This window comes from Salvelinus fontinalis, chromosome 30 (genome assembly GCF_029448725.1).
Source record: "Salvelinus fontinalis isolate EN_2023a chromosome 30, ASM2944872v1, whole genome shotgun sequence".
Classification (NCBI taxonomy): Eukaryota; Metazoa; Chordata; class Actinopteri; order Salmoniformes; family Salmonidae; genus Salvelinus; species Salvelinus fontinalis.
Genome location: NC_074694.1, coordinates 21358257 through 21384421, shown reverse-complemented (window position 1 = coordinate 21384421; position 26165 = coordinate 21358257). Strand labels below are relative to the sequence as shown.

Here is a 26165-nt window from a genome sequence, read left to right as displayed (position 1 = left end):
CACACACACACACAGTGAGAGAGAAAATAGGAAAGAGAACATGAAAAATGACAACACCACTCAAACATTAAACAATAACACTGATCTGGAAACTAAAGAGACAACACAATGGAGTGTACGTGAAGCCAATAGGCATGTATAGTCTTTCATCACAACAAAGCACTGCCACTGTTGGTCAGTCTTGATGAAACATCTCTGTAACACAATGACGGTGTTAGATGCACTATGCAAATGCCCCTTCTATCCTGGAGGGAGCAACACTGGTTGGGTATTCTCCAAGGTTTACACAGGGGACTCCAGCAGGCTTGTGTGTGCCTTATTGATGCATTTCTCAATTTGTGCCACATAAACACAAACAGATTGGATAATACAGAGGGGAATATGGGATTCATTTTGAAGCGTATGATTAGTGCGGCACAACGGCTCTGTCCTGGGATAATTGTGTCTGGGCTCCTCTCTCTGTGGCCCTCTGGCTTATTGCAGTCTGGCAGAGACCTCCATCTCCCCCTGCCCCGCCACTCAGAGACTGTCAATCAACTCACTGGCAGGGCCGTCTGGGTAACAAGACAGGAGAGACGCCGTCTGATACTTGCCACAGTAACGACATCCAGCAGGTGGGAATAATTTAAATGAGTACCTAGCCAATCATCATTTAACAGACTATGTCACAATACTGGGTTTGACAAAAATTCAGTTAGTCTTGATTTTCATCACTTTAGCTGATCATGTTCCATTTATTAATACATTTCTCAAAACATGTTTAAACATTGTTTTTTAAAATAATACAAACTGAGGCATAAAGAGTTGGCCCAACATACTGAAAACTACATGAACAGAACATGTCAGCAATGAATAATGACACTTCAACATCCATGTCAGTATCTTCTGTCACAGAGATGCTCTAGGAGTGGCTACACAGAAGGATCGTGTTCGGGTAGTACTTTTACTGTTTTAAAACATTTTTGCCCTACTGAACATGACCCAAGTGCAAAGCCATGGTCCTGTCCACACTGGTCTATTTGAGGACCCGTATGAGGTCCAGTCCAATGCGGCCCCGCTGAGGGTCCACATTGAGCACCCTGACCTCCACCTTCTCCCCGGGGCCCAGGGCTAGGCTGCGTCTCCTCTGGTCAGCTGGCAGCTTGTCTGGAGTGATGTACTTCTTATGGATCAGTCCGTTGCGGCCCACTCCGATGTCCACGAAGGCCCCGAACAGAGTGGCGTTTTCCACCCGGCCCGTCAGAACCACCCCCTCTCTCAGGTCACTCATAGACACAATGCCACGCTTGAAGTCCGCCTTCTCGAAGTCTGGGGGGGAGTGAAAGAGAGAAAGGAAAGGAGGGAGGTTAAACAGTGGAATGAAGACCAGATATCATATTCCTAAGCAGGATACCCAATATTTGCTTCTGCATACTTCCACATTCCTCACGGGCTTTGCTTTTTCAGTTTTCCATTTTGTCCGTTTTCTGGAGCATTAACTACAACATGGGCTCACGGTCCAGGAAACACTCCTCTACAATTATCCTCTTCTAACACCCGAATCGCATGCTATCTGTTGACACAGCTGAGTATGCACCGAGACACATCACAACAGAACCTGAGCACCTCAACCTGCTGCTGAACCCATGACCTCCAGACGCTGACACCCAGCTCCCAACACACTACCCTACACACCCCTCTCTCATTCAATATGATTGACAGTCGCCCATGACTGATCTGAACTCACTGCACCAGTGCTGCTACCAGCATGCCCTTTAGAGGCAGAACATGACAATGGAACATTTCTGTTCAGGATTGAAGCCAAGTCAACACTTGAGGCTGTGGATCGCTCTATTTCTCTACCGCACTTCATACTTGTCAGCAATGACCAGCCAGTCTACAATCCCTCTGAAGTGAGGCAAACTGATACACTTAGGACAGACAGACAGAGTGCCAGTGGTCTGGGTTGTGATTCTGGCATCTCTCCCCTCATATCATCCCCCACTCATCTACCTCCCCTTCATACTGTAGATCCAACCCCCTCCCCAGTTCCCCAGAGCCTGTGTGTTTGAGGGGCCTAGACTGGGCCGGGCAGTGCTCCAGGCTTTGATGTCCCCTGTCATCGTTTGGAGGGGGAAGACCCAGGTCGTTACTGTCCTGCCTGCCGACAGATATATTATTAATGAGAAAGAGGGTCTTGTCTTTAAGGAGAAATCCAGAACTACACTGCTGCGTCCTCCACTGTGACCTCACTCCCCTGTGGCGTCTAGTTGAGAAAAACTAAGATCATCTATAAAACAACAACAGGGCCTCTGCTACAACCACTAGGCGGGATAAGCACAACACTGTTTTCCTGCAGGGACGGGTGATAACAGCATATCATGTTTCATGACGAGGAGGAGCCGTGCTTATTGAGATGACTGGATCACTTTTTCACTGTTCTACAATAGGAACCAGCTGACCAATTAACCAGCTGACCAAGAGCCACACACAGAGAGAGAGAGAGAGAGAGAGAGAGAGAGAGAGAGAGAGAGAGAGAGAGAGAGAGAGAGAGAGAGAGAGAGACCCAGTCTTATTAAATGACAGGTTGGGTCAGTGCTTGGGCTGGGCTGGAGTAGGATAACATTTATAACAGGCCTGTTGATATAGGTGAGTTGTAGTAATGGTCCTCAGGAGAGGCGTCCAGTAAAGGGTGAATGGCTTTAGATACGGCCCAGGACAAGGCTCTGACACCAGACTCCTGTAACAGGACTATGATGACAGTAGGTCTGGGACTTAGGTGAGGTTTTACCTTGGCGGATGTCAAAGCCAGGAGGCTGGGTGAGTCCGTCTATGATGAGCTGCAGTGTGTCTGGGGTGGTGTTGAGGGTTTCAGCCAGGGCCTCTAGACCTTGACATTTCACACTGGCCTCCACACACTGTCTGAGCTCTGACCGGCCCACCTGGTCCACACTACCCCCTACCAGGGACAGGAAACTAAGGAGAGGAGAGACAGGGAAGTCAGACACAGCATCATAATAAGGATAATAATTATAATATATATATATAAAATAACATGGGATTTTTATTGCGCTTTTTAAGGACCGAAAGTCACTTATCAGAGACACAACAATACAATACAATACATGGACTGGTGCATCAACTACGAACAACACAGAGAAACGAAAGAGCCCTAAGTAATGATCTGGTGTCCTGCCAGCCTGCTGCTGTGAGAAGCTTGCCTGCCTGCTGGTGTGAGAATCCTGCCTGCCTGCTGGTGTGAGAAGCCTGCCTGCCTGCCTGCTGGTGTGAGAAGCCTGCCTGCCTGCCTGCTGATGTGAGAAGCCTGCCTGCCTGCCTGCTGATGTGAGAAGCCTGCCTGCCTGCCTGCTGATGTGAGAACCCTGCCTGCCTGCTGATGTGAGAAGCCTGCCTGCCTGCTGATGTGAGAAGCCTGCCTGCCTGCTGATGTGAGAAGCCTGCCTGCCTGCTGATGTGAGAAGCCTGCATGCCTGCCGGAGGAGCCGTAGTTACGGAGGGAGACAGGCAGCCCCCCCCTGCTCCTAACCCATCTCCATCTATCCATCCTCTCTCCTGCTCGCTCTCTGTCCCTGCAGGCCAGTTCACACACAGGTGGGGTAAGCAGTCTTAATGAATGACTTTTTAACTGCGCTCCATGGTGGGCCGCAGCACGTGTGCCTGGCCCCCTGGCAGACCAATTGAGAGGCCTCTGGGTGAATGGGAGGAGGAGAGGGAGTGGGATTGAGGTGTGAGAATAATTATGCCCTAAATCTCTGGTTTCAGAGTCCCAGCTCATGCTCTCTCTGTTCATAAGTGCACACTGCAGGGACGTCACCCCTCACCTCTCCATAAATCACCTCTGTCTACGCAGGCTGGTAAACACCATCGCCACCGTGACCTGGGAGCCCGCCCCTGCTCAACCTGGACTGGAGCACTCAGCTGCCAGTCATCTGACTGGGTAGGCCTCCACCAATCCCCAGCAAGTATGATGGAGGCCCATCCCACTTTCTGAATAATGTTTCATCACCCCATGAATGAGCAGCCATTCATGGGGTGATGAAAAACTGACCATCACATAACATGATAGGAACCATCCTAGACACAATCAGAATGACTAAAATATGTGTCAAGAAATTACTAACAGGTGCAAATCCAGAACTCTGAATCGAGATCTGAATCTGAATTGTTATCCCTCAAAGTGTGCACTTGTACAGAGCAGACAGCCAACAGACAGTACACTCTTAGAAATAAGGTGGTATCTAGAACCTAGGAGTGTAGGCCCAAGGGATGGGGTCAGACTGGCCAGAGGTGCCTGTAGGATTGCAGGGGGTCTGAAAGGTCTATAGGAGGTTGTGGGGGGGCAGTAGGAATCCAGGCCACAGCTGAGGGCAGGAGGACCCACTAGGCAGCTATCGTCGGTGATGGATGTCCGTCTGTTGTCGTGGAATCCTGACGCCAGCTACTCAGCAGCAGCTGTCCTCCCTGTGACTGACAGAGCAGGTGGGTCCAGGCCACACCCACTTCCTGTAGCTTCCCCAGAGGACGACTGCTGCTGGAAAGACACATTCATAATGTACACACACAGAACCTACTCTTATTAATACACAGACATGCACACACACGTCTCGTTGACAAGTGCAGTTGGCTGTGGAGATGTAACTCTACACAGGCTGTGTACAAACTGTACAGTGCAGCTGTGGGGGTCTCTGCCCAGCAACACTCACCCCTTGCCGTTCGACCTCTGGCCCCGAGCTAATCTCTGAACTGAGATGAATGGTGCCATTAAACTGTGGCCTCTATCTATCCAGGCCCTCCAGTGTCCTTAAGAACTAACCCACAGACCTGCTAGGTTCCTCTGGCACTGAGAAGGCCAGACACAGGTATAGAATGACCACATAGGAGAAACACTCCCTAATACATACAGAGTTTACAGTCAGTCAGTAAGCATCCCGCTCAGCTCACCAAGGTAAATCATAAAAAAGAAAAAGAGAAAAGTCCCTTGAGTGAATTATGGGGTTCTGAAAAATAGTGAAAAGTACACACGGAGCACATAGTAACAGACTTGCCGGGTCTCCATGTTGGCTCTCCTGGCCGGCTGATGACTTCCAGGCTGAAGTCATCACGCGGCAGGCAGAGTCACGCGGCAGGCAGGCAGCTCACATCACTCCAGATCACTTTACCTCTCTAGCCACACAACACGGAGTGTGCATGTGGGCTCTGTGTAGCCCGATCAATACACACTATGGTCAAGTAAAGCACAACATACTGAACCAAAGCATACACGGCCCCACAAATAAAATCGTAGACATGAACACAGACAAATTCTAAAAACACACACACACACACACACACACACACACACACACACACACACACACACACACACACACACACACACACACACACACACACACACACACACACACACACACACACACACACACACACACACACACACACACACACACACACACACACACACACTCACACTCAGCTATCATGGAACTCAACCAATGCCCACCGGCTATCATCTATCTAGATCAGGCAACAAACCAGACAAAACAAAACAGTAAAATAATAAGCATTTCTTCAGAAACACCCCTCTCCCACTCTCCCTTCCTCCCTGATTTCTGTGCTGGTCATCAGAGCCACAGAGGTAGTGTGTCTCTCCTGGAAGGGGGGTAGGGGGAACACGGGTTGATTTATGAACAGGCACAGCGCAGGCCCTGGTGGTGGTTGTGGCGGGTGGGCGGTAGGGTGGCGTCTTTGGTTTGGGCGGGGGGGTTCTGCAGGGCTCAGGTTTCAGCCTGGTGTGTTTGTGTTTAAGGGGTACCAGGGAGGGAGCCCAGCCATGGGCCTCCCCCTCTGGGTGGTGGTAATGAGAACCAGGGGTGATGGGCCAGAGTGCTGGACGAGGCCCAGTGAGTACCCTCTCCACCTCTCCTCTCCCTCTGGGTGGTGGTAATGAGAACCAGGGGTGATGGGCCAGAGCTCTGGACGAGGCCCAGTGAGTACCCTCTCCACCTCTCCTCTCCCTCTGGGTGGTGGTAATGAGAACCAGGGGTGACGGGCCAGAGCACTGGACGAGGCCCAGTGAGTACCCTCTCCACCTCTCCTCTCCCTCTGGGTGGTGGTAATGAGAACCAGGGGTGACGGGCCAGAGCTCTGGACGAGGCCCAGTGAGTACCCTCTCCTCCTCTCCTCTCCCTCTGGGTGGTGGTAATGAGAACCAGGGGTGACGGGCCAGAGCGCTGGACGAGGCCCAGTGAGTACCCTCTCCACCTTCTCTCCCCCTCTGGGTGGTGGTAATGAGAACCAGGGGTGACGGGCCAGAGTGCTGGACGAGGCCCAGTGAGTACCCTCTCTACCTCTCCTCTCCCTCTGGGTGGTGGTAATGAGAACCAGGGGTGATGGGCCAGAGTGCTGGACGAGGCCCAGTGAGTACCCTCTCCACCTCTCCTCTCCCTCTGGGTGGTGGTAATGAGAACCAGGGGTGATGGGCCAGAGCTCTGGACGAGGCCCAGTGAGCACCCTCTCCACCTCTCCTCTCCCTCTGGGTGGTGGTAATGAGAACCAGGGGTGACCGGCCAGAGTGCTGGACGAGGCCCAGAGTACCCTCTCCACCTCTCCTCTCCCTCTGGGTGGTGCTAATGAGAACCAGGGGTGACGGGCCAGAGCACTGGACGAGGCCCAGTGAGTACCCTCTCCTCTCCCTCTGGGTGGTGGTAATGAGAACCAGGGGTGATGGGCCAGAGCTTTGGACGAGGCCCAGTGAGTACCCTCTCCTCCTCTCCTCTCCCTCTGGGTGGTGGTAATGAGAACCAGGGGTGAGGGGCCAGAGCGCTGGACGAGGCCCAGTGAGTACCCTCTCCACCTCTCCTCTCCCTCTGGGTGGTGGTAATGAGAACCAGGGGTGATGGGCCAGAGCTCTGGACGAGGCCCAGTGAGTACCCTCTCCACCTCTCCTCTCCCTCTGGGTGGTGGTAATGAGAACCAGGGGTGACGGGCCAGAGCGCTGGACGAGGCCCAGTGAGTACCCTCTCTACCTCTCCTCTCCCTCTGGGTGGTGGTAATGAGAACCAGGGGTGACGGGCCAGAATGCTGGTCGAGGCCCAGTGAGTACCCTCTCCACCTTCCCTCCCCCTCTGGGTGGTGGTAATGAGAACCAGGGGTGACGGGCCAGAGCGCTGGACGAGGCCCAGTGAGTACCCTCTCCTCCTCTCCTCTCCCTCTGGGTGGTGGTAATGAGAACCAGGGGTGATGGGCCAGAGCTTTGGACGAGGCCCGGTGAGTACCCTCTCTACCTCTCCTCTCCCTCTGGGTGGTGGTAATAAGAACCAGGGGTGACGGGCCAGAGTGCTGGACGAGGCCCAGTGAGTACCCTCTCCACCTCTCCTCTCCCTCTGGGTGGTGGTAATGAGAACCAGGGGTGACGGGCCAGAGTGCTGGACGAGGCCCAGTGAGTACCCTCTCTACCTCTCCTCTCCCTCTGGGTGGTGGTAATGAGAACCAGGGGTGATGGGCCAGAGTGCTGGACGAGGCCCAGTGAGTACCCTCTCCACCTCTCCTCTCCCTCTGGGTGGTGGTAATGAGAACCAGGGGTGATGGGCCAGAGCTCTGGACGAGGCCCAGTGAGCACCCTCTCCACCTCTCCTCTCCCTCTGGGTGGTGGTAATGAGAACCAGGGGTGACCGGCCAGAGTGCTGGACGAGGCCCAGAGTACCCTCTCCACCTCTCCTCTCCCTCTGGGTGGTGCTAATGAGAACCAGGGGTGACGGGCCAGAGCACTGGACGAGGCCCAGTGAGTACCCTCTCCTCTCCCTCTGGGTGGTGGTAATGAGAACCAGGGGTGATGGGCCAGAGCTTTGGACGAGGCCCAGTGAGTACCCTCTCCTCCTCTCCTCTCCCTCTGGGTGGTGGTAATGAGAACCAGGGGTGAGGGGCCAGAGCGCTGGACGAGGCCCAGTGAGTACCCTCTCCACCTCTCCTCTCCCTCTGGGTGGTGGTAATGAGAACCAGGGGTGATGGGCCAGAGCTCTGGACGAGGCCCAGTGAGTACCCTCTCCACCTCTCCTCTCCCTCTGGGTGGTGGTAATGAGAACCAGGGGTGACGGGCCAGAGCGCTGGACGAGGCCCAGTGAGTACCCTCTCTACCTCTCCTCTCCCTCTGGGTGGTGGTAATGAGAACCAGGGGTGACGGGCCAGAATGCTGGTCGAGGCCCAGTGAGTACCCTCTCCACCTTCCCTCCCCCTCTGGGTGGTGGTAATGAGAACCAGGGGTGACGGGCCAGAGCGCTGGACGAGGCCCAGTGAGTACCCTCTCCTCCTCTCCTCTCCCTCTGGGTGGTGGTAATGAGAACCAGGGGTGATGGGCCAGAGCTTTGGACGAGGCCCGGTGAGTACCCTCTCTACCTCTCCTCTCCCTCTGGGTGGTGGTAATAAGAACCAGGGGTGACGGGCCAGAGTGCTGGACGAGGCCCAGTGAGTACCCTCTCCACCTCTCCTCTCCCTCTGGGTGGTGGTAATGAGAACCAGGGGTGATGGGCCAGAGTGCTGGACGAGGCCCAGTGAGTACCCTCTCCACCTCTCCTCTCCCTCTGGGTGGTGGTAATGAGAACCAGGGGTGACCGGCCAGAGTGCTGGACGAGGCCCAGTGAGTACCCTCTCCACCTCTCCTCTCCCTCTGGGTGGTGGTAATGAGAACCAGGGGTGATGGGCCAGAGCTCTGGACGAGGCCCAGTGAGTACCCTCTCCACCTCTCCTCTCCCTCTGGGTGGTGGTAATGAGAACCAGGGGTGAGGGGCCAGAGCGCTGGACGAGGCCCAGTGAGTACCCTCTCCACCTCTCCTCTCCCTCTGGGTGGTGGTAATGAGAACCAGGGGTGATGGGCCAGAGCTCTGGACGAGGCCCAGTGAGTACCCTCTCCACCTCTCCTCTCCCTCTGGGTGGTGGTAATGAGAACCAGGGGTGACGGGCCAGAGCGCTGGACGAGGCCCAGTGAGTACCCTCTCTACCTCTCCTCTCCCTCTGGGTGGTGGTAATGAGAACCAGGGGTGACGGGCCAGAATGCTGGTCGAGGCCCAGTGAGTACCCTCTCCACCTTCCCTCCCCCTCTGGGTGGTGGTAATGAGAACCAGGGGTGACGGGCCAGAGCGCTGGACGAGGCCCAGTGAGTACCCTCTCCTCCTCTCCTCTCCCTCTGGGTGGTGGTAATGAGAACCAGGGGTGATGGGCCAGAGCTTTGGACGAGGCCCGGTGAGTACCCTCTCTACCTCTCCTCTCCCTCTGGGTGGTGGTAATAAGAACCAGGGGTGACGGGCCAGAGTGCTGGACGAGGCCCAGTGAGTACCCTCTCCACCTCTCCTCTCCCTCTGGGTGGTGGTAATGAGAACCAGGGGTGATGGGCCAGAGTGCTGGACGAGGCCCAGTGAGTACCCTCTCCACCTCTCCTCTCCCTCTGGGTGGTGGTAATGAGAACCAGGGGTGACCGGCCAGAGTGCTGGACGAGGCCCAGTGAGTACCCTCTCCACCTCTCCTCTCCCTCTGGGTGGTGGTAATGAGAACCAGGGGTGATGGGCCAGAGCTCTGGACGAGGCCCAGTGAGTACCCTCTCCACCTCTCCTCTCCCTCTGGGTGGTGGTAATGAGAACCAGGGGTGACGGGCCAGAGCGCTGGACGAGGCCCAGTGAGTACCCTCTCCACCTCTCCTCTCCCTCTGGGTGGTGGTAATGAGAACCAGGGGTGACGGGCCAGAGCGCTGGACGAGGCCCAGGGCTACACACAGAGAGAGGCTGGGTGGGCCTCAGCATAGAGCCTGTCCAGATCCACCTCGAAGGAGTTAAGAGAGTTGACCCAGTCTATTACACAGCCAGCCAAGTGGGCTCTCAATCATCACTTCTGTACCGCATACTGTACAGTAGGTGAATATTTTTGATAATATTTATATTTTAGTCATTTAGCAGACGCTCTTATTCGGAGCGACTAACAGGAGCGATTAGGGTTAAGTGCCTTTCTCAAGGGCATATCGCAAGATTTTTCACCTAGTTGGCTCGGGAATTCAAACCAGCAATCTTTCAGTTAATGGTCCAACACTGTTAACTGCTAGGCTACCTGCTGCCCCAATTGATACAGTGTACTGCACTGTTAAGGAGAGCCTGCAAGTAAGCATTACATTGTGCCGTTTACACCCTGTATCCTGTGCACGTAACAAATAAACTTTGATTTGATTTGTGGACTGAAGATCTGACACTAAACATCTATGACTGACACTACACGCATTACTTTTACTGGGGTAGATGATTCCCCGTAATTGTCTCATTATGTTCATTGCAACTCTAAAGTACACTATGTACTGCAAATAGTCTACTCTAAAATCCAGTTCTATGCATCCACACTATTCAATGCAGACAGCAGGCCATTGTGGATGGATGACTGTGTGTGAGTTTGGTTATATCTGTGTGTGTGTGTGTGTGTGTGTGTGTGTATTAGTCGTTCCCAGCGGTGTGGCTGAGGGTATCAGGTTCATCACATTAGAGCAACAGGATCCTCCATTACTGCCTGCTGGCCCACGCCTCACACATCAGCTGTAATGCAACAGTATCAGCCCCCAAAACCCAATAAAGGCTGCCACACGCCCGCTAGGATCAAATGTGGGATTGATTTAAGTCTCTGTCCTCCCCCATACACTGTACCAGGATCTGTGATATGTGTTAAAGGGAGGAACAGCGTAGCTTTTTAATATAACGCTCAAAGTCACTGGGAGATTTACATTAAAACCTGTTTTCATTTACAGTAACGGCTGAGCAGATAAGATTTCACTAACATCAAACAATGAGGAACTGTTAAAAGGAGGTTCCAAGTATTTGCTTATCTGGCCTCTGAATTGTACTGCCAGTACGTGTGTGTGAGAGAGGGGTAGAGGGAGAGATCGGGGAAGAGAGGGGAGGGTGCCAGAGAGGAAAAGAGGGATGTGTCTGTGAGCTGTGTCCAAATGGGTTACAGATTGTTGGGAATCTCTCATGCTTGTCAGTGTCATTATAAAGCCATCGTTCAGACAGACGCCGTGTTCGTTTCATTAGTCTCAAGCCATTCCTCCAGCTCTGGACACAACCAGGGCTCTAGGGCTGGCTAACCCACATACTGCGCCACACAATATTAGGAATAACCCAAATTCCCTAATTTACAAAATCATTACTTAAATTCTTCCAGTACTGAACAGCTGCACAGATTTTTCTGAGAAGAGAGAGACATCGCTGGCGAGCGAGCGAGAGCGAGAGAGCTAGTGGTCACGCATGGTCTAGTCAACCCATTCTGTCTGTATAATGACAATTGACAATAAGAGACCAGCAGCATTAGGACCAGCAGCATTAAGAGGACCTCCTCCATTAGGACCAGCAGCATTAAGAGGACCTCCTCCATTAGGACCAGCAGCATTAAGAGGACCTCCTCCATTAGGACCAGCAGCATTAAGAGGACCTCCTCCATTAGGACCAGCAGCATTAAGAGGACCTCCTCCATTAGGACCAGCAGCATTAAGAGGACCTCCTCCATTAGGACCAGCAGCATTAAGAGGACCTCCTCCATTAGGACCAGCAGCATTAAGAGGACCTCCTCCATTAGGACCAGCAGCATTAAGAGGACCTCCTCCATTAGGACCAGCAGCATTAAGAGGACCTCCTCCATTAGGACCAGCAGCATTAAGAGGACCTCCTCCATTAGGACCAGCAGCATTAAGAAAACCTCCTCCATTAGGACCAGCAGCATTAAGAGGACCTCCTCCATTAGGACCAGCAGCATTAAGAAAACCTCCTCCATTAGGACCAGCAGCATTAAGAGGACCTCCTCCATTAGGACCAGCAGCATTAAGAGGACCTCCTCCATTAGGACCAGCAGCATTAAGAAAACCTCCTCCATTAGGAGCAGCAGCGTTTGGTAACAATATAGAATTGTGATAATAGATAGATTGAGGCTCTTCTGTCTAATTTAGTTGGAAATGAGGCTCTACAGAGAGAAAATAAAACAAACAGAGGGGGGAAAGGTGTATGAGAGGGGGAATGAGAGAGAAAGAAAGGGAGTAAAGCAGGGAAGAGGGGTGGTTGTGAGAATATGACAGGGTGATTATTTGCCCTCTTCTAGTTGTAAGTGGTTTTGTTAAACCTCTAACCCCTATGGGCCCCTTTAATGATAGATCACTGAGGCAGAGAGACAACCCTATCTGTATTCCACTTTTGGAGCAAAATGAGTCCTGTCTGATGAAGTTCTTTCTCATTTCCACATGTAAAAATACATTCACGCTAGCAGTGAAAGGCACATCAACATGCTAAGAGCCAATGCTAAGTGTCAGGTTGATGTAGTCTAAACAGATTTGAGTGACTGCAGCTGGAGGGTCCAGCCCCATTCAGATAGACAGCCACCCAGCCACAGAGCTGCAAAGCCCAGGGCAGATGCTCAATGTGCTTTTGATATCAGCACCAGCAGCGCTAACAATCACTTCACACAGCACAGCGCCACAGGGCCAGATGCTACCAAGATCCCCCTCACACACGACTACAAGCAGTAAACACACGGAAACACACACGGAAACACACACACACACGGAAACACACACACACACGGAAACACACACACACACACACACGGAAACACACACACACACACACGGAAACACACACACACACACGGAAACACACACGTTTGGCTCCCATGTCTGGCCAAATCAAAACCAAAAAAACTGTAAGCAACCATCTCCCAATGCCCCCAGAAGTAGCCTACAAGCTGGGGTAAAATTGAAGCTCATGTTAGTTGGAACATGCTTTGGGGTGGCGGGTGGTGGTTGTAAGTAGTTCTCACCTCCTGGCCACAGCGTAGGACTCTGGGTGGATGCAGGTCTGGTCCAGAGGGTTGGGCAGGGTAGGTACAGCAGCTGAGGCTTTGGTCTTTCCCTTCCCCTTGGCTGCAGGCTTCTCCTGGGCTGCTTGGGCTGAGTTACCCCCTGTTACATCACTACCAACACAACACCACACTCACTGAGTAGAGGACGGGAGAGCATCTCAAACAAGTTTGGGTGCAATTCTATTTTCAATTTAGTAAATTCAAAGTCAATAATTGAAAAATATAAATCATTTCAGTCAGCTCTAAGCTCTCAGTCTATGTCCATGGTGTAACTAATACACTTTTTCCCTTGAGTGGGTCAATCCGTGAACCTGTGAACTAGCTAGTGTATATTTCAATGCTCATATTGTTAATAAGAGCTTTGTGATTTCTGTCTGTAAATCAAAAGCGCTCTACAAATCAAATGTCATTTTTTATATATGGACAGAACAAGTTAGGTCTGACTACTAGGCTACCATTCTTTCAACATACCATGTCATTGGTGGACTAACTATTATGACATCATTAGCTGCCTACTGTTGACATACAGCAAAATCAAGAGGACAGATCAACAACTGATTAATTAACACAGGCCTACTAATCTTTACCAGTCCAATATACATTTCTGTGAAGGAGGGTATTAGCGGAACAGCTCTCTGCCATGTCTGTTTCCATCCACGCAGTGACAGGCACTTAACTACCGCAACACCACACGTTTCCTTGCGCGTCAACGCGCTCTCCCCTACTACCGTTGGCTTAGTTGACTAAACACTGTAGCTAACTACCTTTGTCATAATGATGACTAAACTAAGGAGCTAATTACGAAATAATAGTGGTTATGTGCTTGACTATAATATACTATTTTGGAAAATGTATTTGGCAAACAGTTCTCCATTTTCCTCACACATTAGTGGTGTCTCCGGACAAAGTGGTGAACTGCCATCCAGCTCGAGGGAAGTGGAGGGAGGAAATACTACGTGGGCGGGCTGGAGCGGAGAGCTAAAGATTTGCGGTCCTCGCCAAAGTCCTCTGATTGGCTCAGCTCCAACTTCAGACGGTTGAGTCAAAAAACGCAAAGTGCCAACTAGAAGCCTATTGTTGCATATTTTAGGGTCGTTTTTAATACCAGCATACTTTGACCTCAAATTGTGAGCGTGGTATGCAAAATGCGTGCAGGTTGGCAGGTCTGATGCTGCTGTACCTGTGGTTGGTGGGTTGTGTGTACCTGTGGTTGTTGAGATGGTTTTGAGGGTTGATTCTGATGAAGCCGGCACATTGCTGGTAGCTCTTAGGGCCCAGGCCCTTCACCAGTCTCAGCTGATCTCTGTTCATGAAGGGCCCGTTCGTCTCCCTCCACTCTGCTATGCTCTTTGCACGCCCTGTATTCAGACCTGCCACGTGTCTGACACAGACACACATGGGTTACTGCAGTAAAACCCCCAGAACAACAGTAACACCATAGTTGGTAATTACACATCTCTCCATTAAGGACGAGGAGGAAGGGCAGCATAGTATTACTAGCAGGGAACATCATCAAGAGACTGTTGTTGTTGTTACCTTCGCTCGGCCATTTGCTCACCTATTGGAGCATGTGACCTGGAAAACCACACCCTATTTTTCTTGGAAATCACAGCAATGTTTAGGAATAAATCTCTCCGGGTTTCCCTAAGACATACATGTTCTGTGTGTGTGTGATCTTTTCCATTCTCCAGACTACAGGCTTTGAGGGGCTTTGCTCTGGTGACCTCCAGTTTGCCAGTGCACCGGCAGTCCTCCCCGACAGACAGACAGACAGACAGACAGACAGGCCTAGTGTAAACATACAGTATGTCATCCCTCCTAAATAAAGGGCTAGTAATATTGAACACGTCCAGTGTGTCTGGGGCTCTGGAGCGTTGGGCAGGCCTGTCTGGGGCCCCTGTAAAAACCTCATTAACACCCAGGTAAACAGATGACCTGATCACTGCCTACTGCCTGGCCCTGCACCTTCATCTCATAAAAGGCTTTCCCTTAGAAAAAGGTGTAATGGTGTGCTGTGTGTGTATAAAGAAAGAGAAGGGTGTCACTAGGAGATTTTGGAATGTAGTAATGACACCTTGAACACTAGTTTGTTGTTTTGTTGGTTAAGGCCAAGCGCCGAGTAAAACAAACATGCTGTAACTCTCTCCAAGCCTTTAAAGAGGCAGACAAGGGGGGCGAGGGAGTGACTGTGTGTGTGTGAATGTGTTTTGGGAGTGCGAGTCTGCCTGTCAGCCAAGCACTGGGCGGCAGGTAGCGTAGCGGTTAGGTGCATTGGGCCAGTAACCGAAAGGTCGCTGGTGCGAATCCCGAGCAGACTATGTGAAGAATCTGCCGACCATAATTGCTCCTGTAAGTCGCTCTGGATAAGAGCGTCTGCAAAATGAAAATGTAAAATATAAATGATTCCCTGTCAGGCCTGCCCGTCCCAGTCGGGCCAGAGTGGGAGACAGAGTGGGGCATCAGACTAAATAGTGCGCTGGCGGTCAGCACGTGTGTGTGAAGGCCATATTGTGACTGCTGAGGGAAACTATTCGGCCCTACCTCATCAGGGTCTCTGAGCAGATGTTGATGTCCACTCCCACGAAGCTCACACACTCCTGTACCACCCCATCCAGGGCTGCCTTCAGAGAGCTCTGGGAAACATCGTGCTGGAAAGAGTGATGGCAGCCATTACAACATGTGTCTCTCAAACAGCTAAAGCTACAGTATGCTAGCCCCCACACCATTACCCAGCCCAAACTATCCCTCTACCCAGCCCAAACTATCCCTCTACCCAGCCCAAACTATCCTTCTACCCAGCCCAAACTATCCCTCTACCCAGCCCAAACTATCCTTCTACCCAGCCCAAACTATCCCTCTACCCAGACCAAACTATTCTTCTCCCCAGCCCAAACTATCCCTCTTTCCAACCCAAACTATCCTTCTACCCAGCCCAAACTATCCTTCTACCCAGCCCAAACTATCCCTCTACCCAGCCCAAACTATCCCTCTACCCAGCCCAAACTATTCCTCTACCCAGCCCAAACGATCCCTCTACCCAGACCAAACTATTCTTCTCCCCAGCCCAAACTATCCCTCTTTCCAGCCCAAACTATCCTTCTCCCCAGCCCAAACTATCCCTCTACCCAGCCCAAACTATCCCTCTACCCAGCCCAAACTATCCTTCTCCCCAGCCCAAACTATCCTTCTCCCCAGCCCAAACTATCCCTCTACCCAGCCCAAACTATCCCTTTTTCCAGCCCAAACTATCCTTCTCCCCAGCCCAAACTATCCTTCTACCCAGCCCAAACTATCCTTCTACCCAGCCCAAACTATCCTTCTACCCAGCCCAAACTATCCCTCTTTCCAGCCCAAACTATCCTTCTACCCAGCCTAAACTATCCTTCTATCCAGCCTAAACTATCCTTCTACCCGGTACAAACTATCCTTCCACACCTAAATCAAACCAGCCATTCTCTGCCTTATACACCAGCCCTGCGACCATCTGTAAAACTCTTAAACATACACAAATCCCCTTTCCAAAACAGTCATTTATTCCTCACCACTACTAACATCCCAAACCCTCCCAGCCAGCCACAAACACCTCGTTAAACTCTTCATTACATTTCTCACACTCTCTGACCACTGGTTTAAGAGGTTACCACGACTATCTGACATCAATGACATCAGTGCATTCAACATCATTAAATCTTTCTCAGTGAGCCATGACTATAATCCCCTGAATATGGCAGTTCATATTGGATGTTATTGTTATCCCTCCTATCCACCAATGAGACTCAACACAGCCGCGATTACAAAAACCTGAGACATAAGGCTGTTTGGTAAGTGACCTGCTCTGTACTGTACAGTACTGTACAGTGCTCAACTATAATTAGGCTACAATCCTGAAAGGATTTAGGCACACAATATAAGCAGCCATTTATGGCAAAATATCTTCCTGCATATCTGCCGACGTGGGGCCATGAAATGAAGGGGTTGAGTGGCAGAGAGAGAGAGATGAGGAGAGGTGCAGAGCGAGAAAGAGTGGGGAGAGATGAGGAGACGTGCAGAGAGAGAGAGAGAGAGTGGGGAGAGATGAGACATGCAGAGAGGCAGAGGCAGAGAGATGACGAGACGTGCAGAGAGGCAGAAAGAGAGAGATGAGGAGACGTGCAGAGACAGAGCCTGTTTTTGTTGGACAGGGTCAGGGAGTCTTCAAAGCTCTCCCACATGGGTTTTAGATTAGCAGAGGAGTTAATCCAGACAAACCTTTCACACTTCTAGGGCTGTTTAAAACTGAGATGGACAGAAAAAATAACACGAGGACAAAGTCCAAAAATGACAAGTGATTGAGAGCAAAGGGGGAAATAGTGGCTAGCCTGTTTGTTACCCCTAAAGTATGTACAGTAAGTGTCCATATGGATTATGTTACCAGTGCACAAATAGTAGCAATGGCTCTCATTATTTTATACAGTGGGGACAGAAATTATTGGCACCCTTCACAAAGATGAGCAATAATGACTGTATAAAATAAATAATTCAAATACTGAGCTATATTTTATGTAGAATTTTATACTGATACAATTTCTCAAAAAGGTAGTGTTCAAAATTGACACCCTTAAATATTCTTATAAATCAAGTCAAAAGTTTAGTATTTGGTCCCATATTGGTCCCAAACATGTTGGATGCATTTGCTGTTTGTTTTGGTTGCGTTTCAAATTATTTTGTGCCCAATAGAAATTTATGGTAAATAGTGTATTGTGTATTTTGGAGTCACTTTAAATGTATAGAATATGTTTCTAAACACTTCTACATTAATGTGGATGCTATTAGGATTACAGATAATGTAATCACACGGTCCCGTGTGGCTCAGTTGGTAGAGCATGGCACTTGCAACGCCAGGGTTGTGGGTTCAATTCCCACGGGGGGACCAGGATGAATATGTATGAACTTTCCAATTCTGGATAAGAGCGTCTGCTAAATGACGTAAATGTAAATGTAAATAATCCTGAATGAATCATTAATAATGATGAGTGAGAAAGTTAGAGAGTCAAAGATCATACCCCGAGAACATGCTAACCTCTCAGCATTACTAATAACAGGGGAGGTTAGCATGTCTTCGGGGCATGAACTTGACCCACTATAACTTTCTCACTCATCATTATTCACGACTCAATCACGATTATTCGTTAATCATGCTAGCATCCACATTAATGTAGAAGTGTTTAGAAACATTCTATTCTTATTTATAATAAAAGTGACTCCAAAATGACACGATACATTATTTACCATTCAATTCTATTGGGCACAAAATAATCTGAAATACAACCAAAACAAACGGCAAATTCCTCCAATAAGTGTGTAGAGTCACAAGCTTGATGTAGTCATTGCCTGCTAGGAATATGGGACCAAATACTAAACTTTTAACTACTTTATTTCTACGAATCTTTAGGGGTGTCAATCATTTTGACCCCTACCTTTTTGAGAGAAAAAAATGCTTATTTGTTAAACAAACTCTCTAACTTCGGGCAATTGTATTAGTATAACACAATGTATTTTTTTTTGCATAAAATATAGCTCAGTATTTTAATTATTAATTTTATACAGTCATTATTGCTCATCATTATCAAGGGTGTCATTTTCAAACCCCACTGTAGCTACGTGTTTATACACATTTTTGGATATAAATTGAAATTATATAATTTATACATTTATGATGAATGTATTTTGCAAATGCTTTGGAGAGATTTATGCATTAAGAATACTGAGAATGAATAGGATTGAATTATAAATTAAATATTGACATGGAAATAATTTTTTCAATATGATGATGTATATTATTCTTCTGATTTAAAGACTAACTATGCAATAATGATGCAATAATTATAATTATGGTGAAATAATATAATTATATTTATGAGAATATGATAATGGGAATTCTTTATGAAATGTCCTAATACAAATATGTGTTTGTTTTCTATTTTCTTTTTTTGGACACTAATCAAGTCTTGATTAGGTTCGGAAGGGTGGTTTATGTGGGCTGAGGGGGTGACAGGACACAGGGACAGGAAGCTGGAGATGACATCACATGTAGTTACTCTTCAGTCCCACAACGTCAGCTAGGTCTATTAATCTAACTGATTGAGATACACTTCAACAACAAAACACCAATGATAATGTCAATTCGTATTCAAATAAAATCGAATTGTATTTGTCACATGCACTGAATTTCAAATGGTGTAAACTTTACCGTGAAATGCTTGCTTACGAGCCATTTCCAACGATGCAGAGTTAAAATAATAATAAAATAAGTAACAATAAAATAGACTAGAATGGAGATGCATATAGAGTACCAGTACCAGATCAATGTGCAAGGGTATGAGGTTTTTGAGGAAGATATGTGCATAAAGGCAGGGTAAAGTGACTAGGCATTAGGATAGATAATAATAAGGTATTTGAGGTACATATGTACATAAAGGCAGGGTAAAGTGACTAGGCATTAGGATAGATAATAATAAGGTATTTGAGGTACATATGTACATAAAGGCAGGGTAAAGTGACTAGGCATTAGGATAGATAATAAGGTATTTGAGGTAGATATGTACATAAAGGCAGGGTAAAGTGACTAGACATCAGGATAGATAATAATAAGTTATTTGAGGTAGATATGTACATAAAGGCAGGGTAAAGTGACTAGGCATTAGGATAGATAATAATAAGAATAAAATAAAGAACAGAGTAGCAGCAGCAAATGATGAGTATAAAAGTGTGTGTGTGTGTGTGTGTTTGTGTTAGGTCTGTGTGTGCGTATGTAGTGTGCAGTATGTGAATGTGTATGGGTTTTGTGTGAGAGTGTCAATGTACAGTCGTGGTCAAAAGTTTTGAGAATGACACAAATATTAATTTTCAAAGTCTGCTGCCTCAGTTTGTATGATGGCAATTTGCATATACTCCAGAATGTTATGAAGTGATCAGATGAATTGCAATTAATTGCAGTCTCTCTTTGCCATGCAAATGAACTGAATCCCCCCCAAAATTCCACTGCATTTCAGTCCTGCCACAAAAGGACCAGCTGACATCATGTCAGTGATTTTCTCGTTAACACAGGTGTGAGTGTTGACGAGGACAAGGCTGGAGATCAATATGTCATGCTGATTGAGTTCGAATAACAGACTTGAAGCTTCAAAAGGAGGGTGGTGCTTGGAATCATTGTTCCAAGCACCAGGACCATCTCCTAAAGTTGATTCAGCTGCGGGATCGGGGCACCACCAGTACAGAGCTTGCTCAGAAACGGCAGCAGGCAGGTGTGAGTGCATCTGCACACACAGTGAGGCGAAGACTTTTGGAGGATGGCCTGGTGTCAAGAAGGGCAGCAAAGAAGCCACTTCTCTCCAGGAAAAACATCAGGGACAGACTGATATTATGCGAAAGGTACAGGGATAGGACTGCTAAGGACTGGGGTAAATCATTTTCTCTGATTAATCCCCTTTCCGATTGTTTGGGGCATCCAGAAAAAAGCTTGTCCGGAGAAGACAAGGTGAGCACTACCATCAGTCCCGTGTCATGCCAACAGTAAAGCATCCTGAGACCATTCATGTGTGGGGTTGCTTCTCAGCCAAGGGAGTGGGCTCACTCACAATTTTGCCCAAGAACACAGTCATGAATAAAGAATGGTACCAACACATCCTCCGAGAGCAACTTCTCCCAACCATCCAGGAACCGTTCGGTGACAAACAATGCCTTTTCCAGCATGATGGAGCACCTTGCCATAAGGAAAAAATGATAACTAAGTGGCTCGGGGAACAAAACATCAATATTTTGGGTCCATGGCCAGGAAACTCTCCAGACCTTAATCCCATTGAGAACTTGTGGTCAATCCTCAAGAGGCGGGTGGACAAACAAAAACCCACAAATTCTGACAAACTCCAAGCATTGATTATGCAAGAATGGGCTGCCATCAGTCAGGATGTGGCCCAGAAGTTAATTGACAGCATGCCAGGGCGGATTGCAGAGGTCTTGAAAAAGATGGGCAAACACTGCAAATATTGACTCTTTGCATCAACTTCATGTAATTGTCAGTAAATTCATGTAATTTGACACTTATGAAATGCTTGTAATTATACTTCAGTATTCCATAGTAACATCTGACAAAAATATCTAAAGACACTGAGGCAGCAGACTTGGCGAAAATTAATATTTGTGTCATTCTCAAAACTTTTGGCCACGACTGTAGTGTGTGTCAGTGTGTATATATAGTCTCGTGAGTGTGCATAGGGTCAGTGCAAGATAGAGTCAGGACAGATAGTTTGGGTACAATTAATTGACTATTTAGTAGCCTGGATATTTAGCAGTCTTATGGCTTGGGGGTAGAATCAGTCTCAGAGCCGGTTTGTCCGAGAGCCGATGATCCGGTACTGTTTGCCGGATGGTGGCAGAGTGAACAGTCTATGGCTACACATCGTCATACAATGTGAAATCCATCACCTTCAGAATGGATGTGCGGTAGAAAGTAAGACCACACTTTGAAAGGATGCAAATTACATCTATCACTACTTGACAATACAATGAAACTAGTTTCTTAATATGTCCTCCAACTTTCCATGTCCTCACAGAGGTTCTTAGGCTGTTGTGCAACCCATCTTCAATCACACGTCCCACACACACATAACATGTTGTCACTAGATCTACTGGTTGCAGCCAATCTGCCCCTGCATCTGCTAGTCATTGTCCGTCTGTCAACTGATCCCCCTCTGTATCATACACCCAGACATCTATCACAGCCTGCTGCTGCCGCTCTGGTAATCGTCAGATGGGGGAAGGAGAGGAAGCAGGGGGCCTCGTGGGTAACTGATTAATAAGAAAAATACAAAATAAACTGCATAATAAATAAATGTGACTGGTCAATTGTGTGGGTCAGGGACAAGGCCAAAGCCCAACCACAGGAGCCACTCTCAATGTTCAAAACACACCAGAGAGCGTAATTTAGCCACAGAGGATTAATATTTCCCAAACATTACTGCCAGAACAGCTTCAATGCGCCTTGGCACAGATTCTACAAGTAGACCTAAACCATTCCAGGAAAATGCATCCCACACACCATAACATAAACTTTGTATCCCTCATTTACTCACGTGTTTCCTTTATTTTGGCAGTTGCCGGTTGCCTACAGTCGGGAAGGCTGCAATTTGGGCAGCATGTGAGCCAAATACACAGTTTGTTGCGTTGTGGCCATACAACCCATAGAAGGGTTTTGGAACCTCTTACACTGGCAATTTGACTGTTAAACTAATGGGTACACTAGCAATGGCTGCCAGACCTGACTTGAATAGGAACTGCCATCGATGGATTATATTTCAATGTTATTCTGCGGCTGTGTTTGCCTTTTGCAAATTTCTAAATACAATCATGGGAAAAACGTACAGTTTGGAAAGCAAATGCCTACCGCTGAAAAGAGAAGACTAATCTGTCTTTAGAACCATTATTAAGAAAAATATATAAATATATATTTTTAAAGTGTATATATATATATATATATATATATATATATATATATATATATATGTATACATACACTTAGGTTGGAGTCATTAAAACTCGTTTTTCAACCACTCCACAAATTTCTTGTTAACAAACTATAGTTTTGGCAAGTCGGTTAGGACATCTACTTCGTGAATGACACAAGTCATTTTTCCAATAGTTTACAGACAGGTTATTTCACTTATAATTCACTGTATCACAATTCCAGTGGGTCAGAAGTTTACATACACTAAGTTGCCTTTAAACAGCTTGGAAAATTCCAGAAAATTATGTCATGTCTTTAGAAGCTTCTGATAGGCTAATTGACATAATTTGAGCCAATTGGAAGTGCACCTGTGGATGTATTTCAAGGCCTACCTTCAAACTCAGTGCCTCCTTGCTTGACATCACGGGAAAATCAAAAGAATATGCCAAGACCTCAGACCTCAGTTTTTTAGATTTTTTTATCTGTACAAACAATTGTACGCAAGTATAAACACCATGTGATCACGCAGACGTCATACCGCTCAGGAAGAGATGAACATACTTTGATGCGAAAAGTGCAAATCAATCCCACAACAACAGCAAAGGACCTTGTGAAGATGCTGGAAGAAACAGGTACAAAAGTATCTATATCGACAGTAAAACAAGTCATTTATCGACATAACCTGAAAGGCTGCTCAGCAAGGAAGAAGCCACGGCTCCAAAACCACCATAAAAAAGCCAGACTACGGTTTGCAACTGCATATGAGGACAAAGATCATACTTTTTGGAGAAATGTCCTCTGGTCTGCTGAAACAAAAATAGAACTGTTTGGCCATAATGACCATCATTATGAATGGAGGAAAAAGGGGGATGCTTGCAAGCCTAAGAACACCATCCCAACCGTGAAGCACGGGGGTGGCAGCATCATGTTGTGGGGGTGCTTTGCTGCAGGAGGGACTGGTGCACTTCACAAAATAGATGGCATCATGAGGCAGGACAATTATGTGGATATGTTGAAGCAACATCTCAAGACATCAGTCAGGAAGTTAAAGTTTGGTCGCAAATGGGCCTTCCAAATGGACAATGACCACAAGCATACTTCCAAAGTTGTGACAAAATGGCTTAAGGACAACAAAGTCAAGGTTTTGGAGTGGCCATCACAAAGCCCTGACCTCAACCCTATAGAACATTTGTTGGCAGAACTGAAAAAGTGTGTGCGAGAAAGGAGGCCTACTAACCTGACTCAGTTACACCAGCTCTGTCAGGAGGAATGGGCCAAAGTTCACCCAACTTATTGTGGGAAGCTTGTGGAAGGCTACCCGAAACGTTTGACCCAAGATAAACAATTTAAAGCAATGCTACCAAATACTAATTGAGTGTATGTAAACTTCTGACCCACTGCGAATGTGATGAAAGAAATAAAAGCTGAAATAAATCATTCTCTCTACTATTATTCTGACATTTCACATTCTTAAAATAAAGTGGTGATCCTAACTGACCTAAGACAGGAAATCTTTACTAGGATTAAATGTCAGGAATTGTGAAATACCTTAGCCAAATACATTTAAACTCAGTTTATGTAAACTTCCGACTTCAACTGTACATACAGTGGGGAGAACAAGTATTTGATACACTGCCGATTTTGCAGGTTTTCCTACTTACAAAGCATGTAGAGGTCTGTAATTTTTATCATAGGTACACTTCAACTGTGAGAGACGGAATCTACAAAAATCCAGAAAATCACATTGTATGATTTTTAAGTAATTAATTAGCATTTTATTGCATGACATAAGTATCACCTACCAACCAGTAAGAATTCCGGCTCTCACAGACCTGTTAGTTTTTCTTTAAAGAAGCCCTCCTGTTCTCCACTCATTACCTGTATTAACTGCACCTGTTTGAACTCGTTACCTGTATAAAAGACACCTGTCCACACACTCAATCAAACAGACTCCAACCTCTCCACAATGGCCAAGACCAGGGAGCTGTGTAAGGACATCAGGGATAAAATTGTAGGCCTGCACAAGGCTGGGATGGGCTACAGGACAATAGGCAAGCAGCTTGGTGAGAAGGCAACAACTGTAGGCGCAATTATTAGAAAATGGAAGAAGTTCAAGATGACGGTCAATCACCCTCGGTCTGGGGCTCCATGCAAGAACTCACCTCGTGGGGCATCAATGATCATGTGGAAGGTGAGGGATCAGCCCAGAACTACACGGCAGAACCTGGTCAATGACCTGAAGAGAGTTGGGACCACAGTCTCAAAGAAAACCATTAGTAACACACTACGCCGTCGTGGATTAAAATCCTGCAGCGCACGCAAGGTCCCCCTGCTCAAGCCAGCACATGTGCAGGCCCGTCTGAAGTTTGCCAATGACCATCTGGATGATCCAGAGGAGGAATGGGAGAAGGTCATGTGGTCTGATGAGACAAAAATAGAGCTTTTTGGTCTAAACTCCACTCGCCATGTTTGGAGGAAGAAGAAGGATGAGTACAACCCCAAGAACACCATCCCAACCGTGAAGTTTGGAGGTGGAAACATCATTCTTTGGGGATGCTTTTCTGCAAAGGGGACAGGACGACTGCACCGTATTGAGGGGAGGATGGATGGGGCCATGTATCGCGAGATCTTGGCAAACAACCTCCTTCCCTCAGTAAGAGCATTGAAGATGGGTCGTGGCTGGGTCTTCCAGCATGACACTGACCCAAAACACAGCCAGGGCAACTAAGGAGTGGCTCCGTAAGAAGCATCTCAAGGTCCTGGAGTGGCCTAGCCAGTCTCCAGACCTGAACCCAATAGAAAATCTCTGGAGGGAGCTGAAAGTCCATATTGCCCAGCGACAGCCCCGAAACCTGAAGGATCTGGAGATGGTCTGTATGGAGGAGTGGGCCAAAATCCCTGCTGCAGTGTGTGCAAACCTGGTCAAGAACTACAGGAAACGTGTGATCTCTGTAATTGCAAACAAAGGTTTCTGTACCAAATATTAAGTTCTGCTTTTCTGATGTATCAAATACTTATGTCATGCAATAAAATGCAAATTAATTACTTAAAAATCATACAATGTGATTTTCTGGATTTTTGTTTTAGATTCCGTCTCTCACAGTTGAAGTGTACCTATGATAAAAAATTACAGACCTCTACATGCTTTGTAAGTTGGAAAACCTGCAAAATCGGCAGTGTATCAAGTACTTTTTCTCCCCACTATACATACACACATACACTACCGTTCAAAAGTTTGGGGTCACTTAGAAATGTTTTTGATAGAAAAGCTATTTTTTTGTCCATTAAAATAACATAAAATTGATCAGAAATACAGTGTAGACATTGTTAATGTTGTAAATGACTATTGTAGCTGGAAATGGCAGATTTTATATGGAATATCTACATACAGTGGGGCAAAAAAATATTTGGTCAGCCCACCAATTGTGCAAGTTCTCCCACTTAAAAAGATGAGAAAGGCCTGTAATTTTCATCATAGGTACACTTCAACTATGACAGACAAAATGAGAAAAGAAAATCCAGAAAATCACATTGTAGGATTTTTAATGAATTTATTTGCAAATTATGGTGGAAAATAAGTATTTGGTCAATAACAAAAGTTTCTCTCAATACTTTGTTATATACCCTCTGTTGGCAATGACAGAGGTCAAACGTTTTCTGTAAGTCTTCACAAGGTTTTCACACACTGTTGCTGGTATTTTGGCCCATTCCTCCATGCAGATCTCCTCTAGAGCAGTGATGTTTTGGGGCTGTTGCTGGGCAACACGGACTTTCAACTCCCTCCAAAGATTTTCTATGGGGTTGAGATCTGGAG

General features: G+C 47.4%; 1 protein-coding gene across 2 annotated transcripts in view; it reads right to left on the bottom strand.

Annotated features, from left to right (window-relative positions):
• Window positions 1-704: 704 nt before the first annotated feature.
• Window positions 705-26165, bottom strand: part of srbd1 (S1 RNA binding domain 1) — a 95983-nt gene continuing 70522 nt past the window's right edge. For both annotated transcript variants that reach the window (XM_055889999.1, XM_055890000.1), the window contains exons 17-21: window positions 15412-15518; window positions 14075-14251; window positions 12829-12981; window positions 2771-2955; window positions 705-1308 (exon numbers count right to left, since the gene is read on the bottom strand). In XM_055889999.1, coding sequence (XP_055745974.1) covers window positions 1016-1308; window positions 2771-2955; window positions 12829-12981; window positions 14075-14251; window positions 15412-15518 — 915 coding nt within the window. In that variant the 3' untranslated portion in view covers window positions 705-1015. The remainder of the gene's footprint in view (window positions 1309-2770; window positions 2956-12828; window positions 12982-14074; window positions 14252-15411; window positions 15519-26165) is intronic.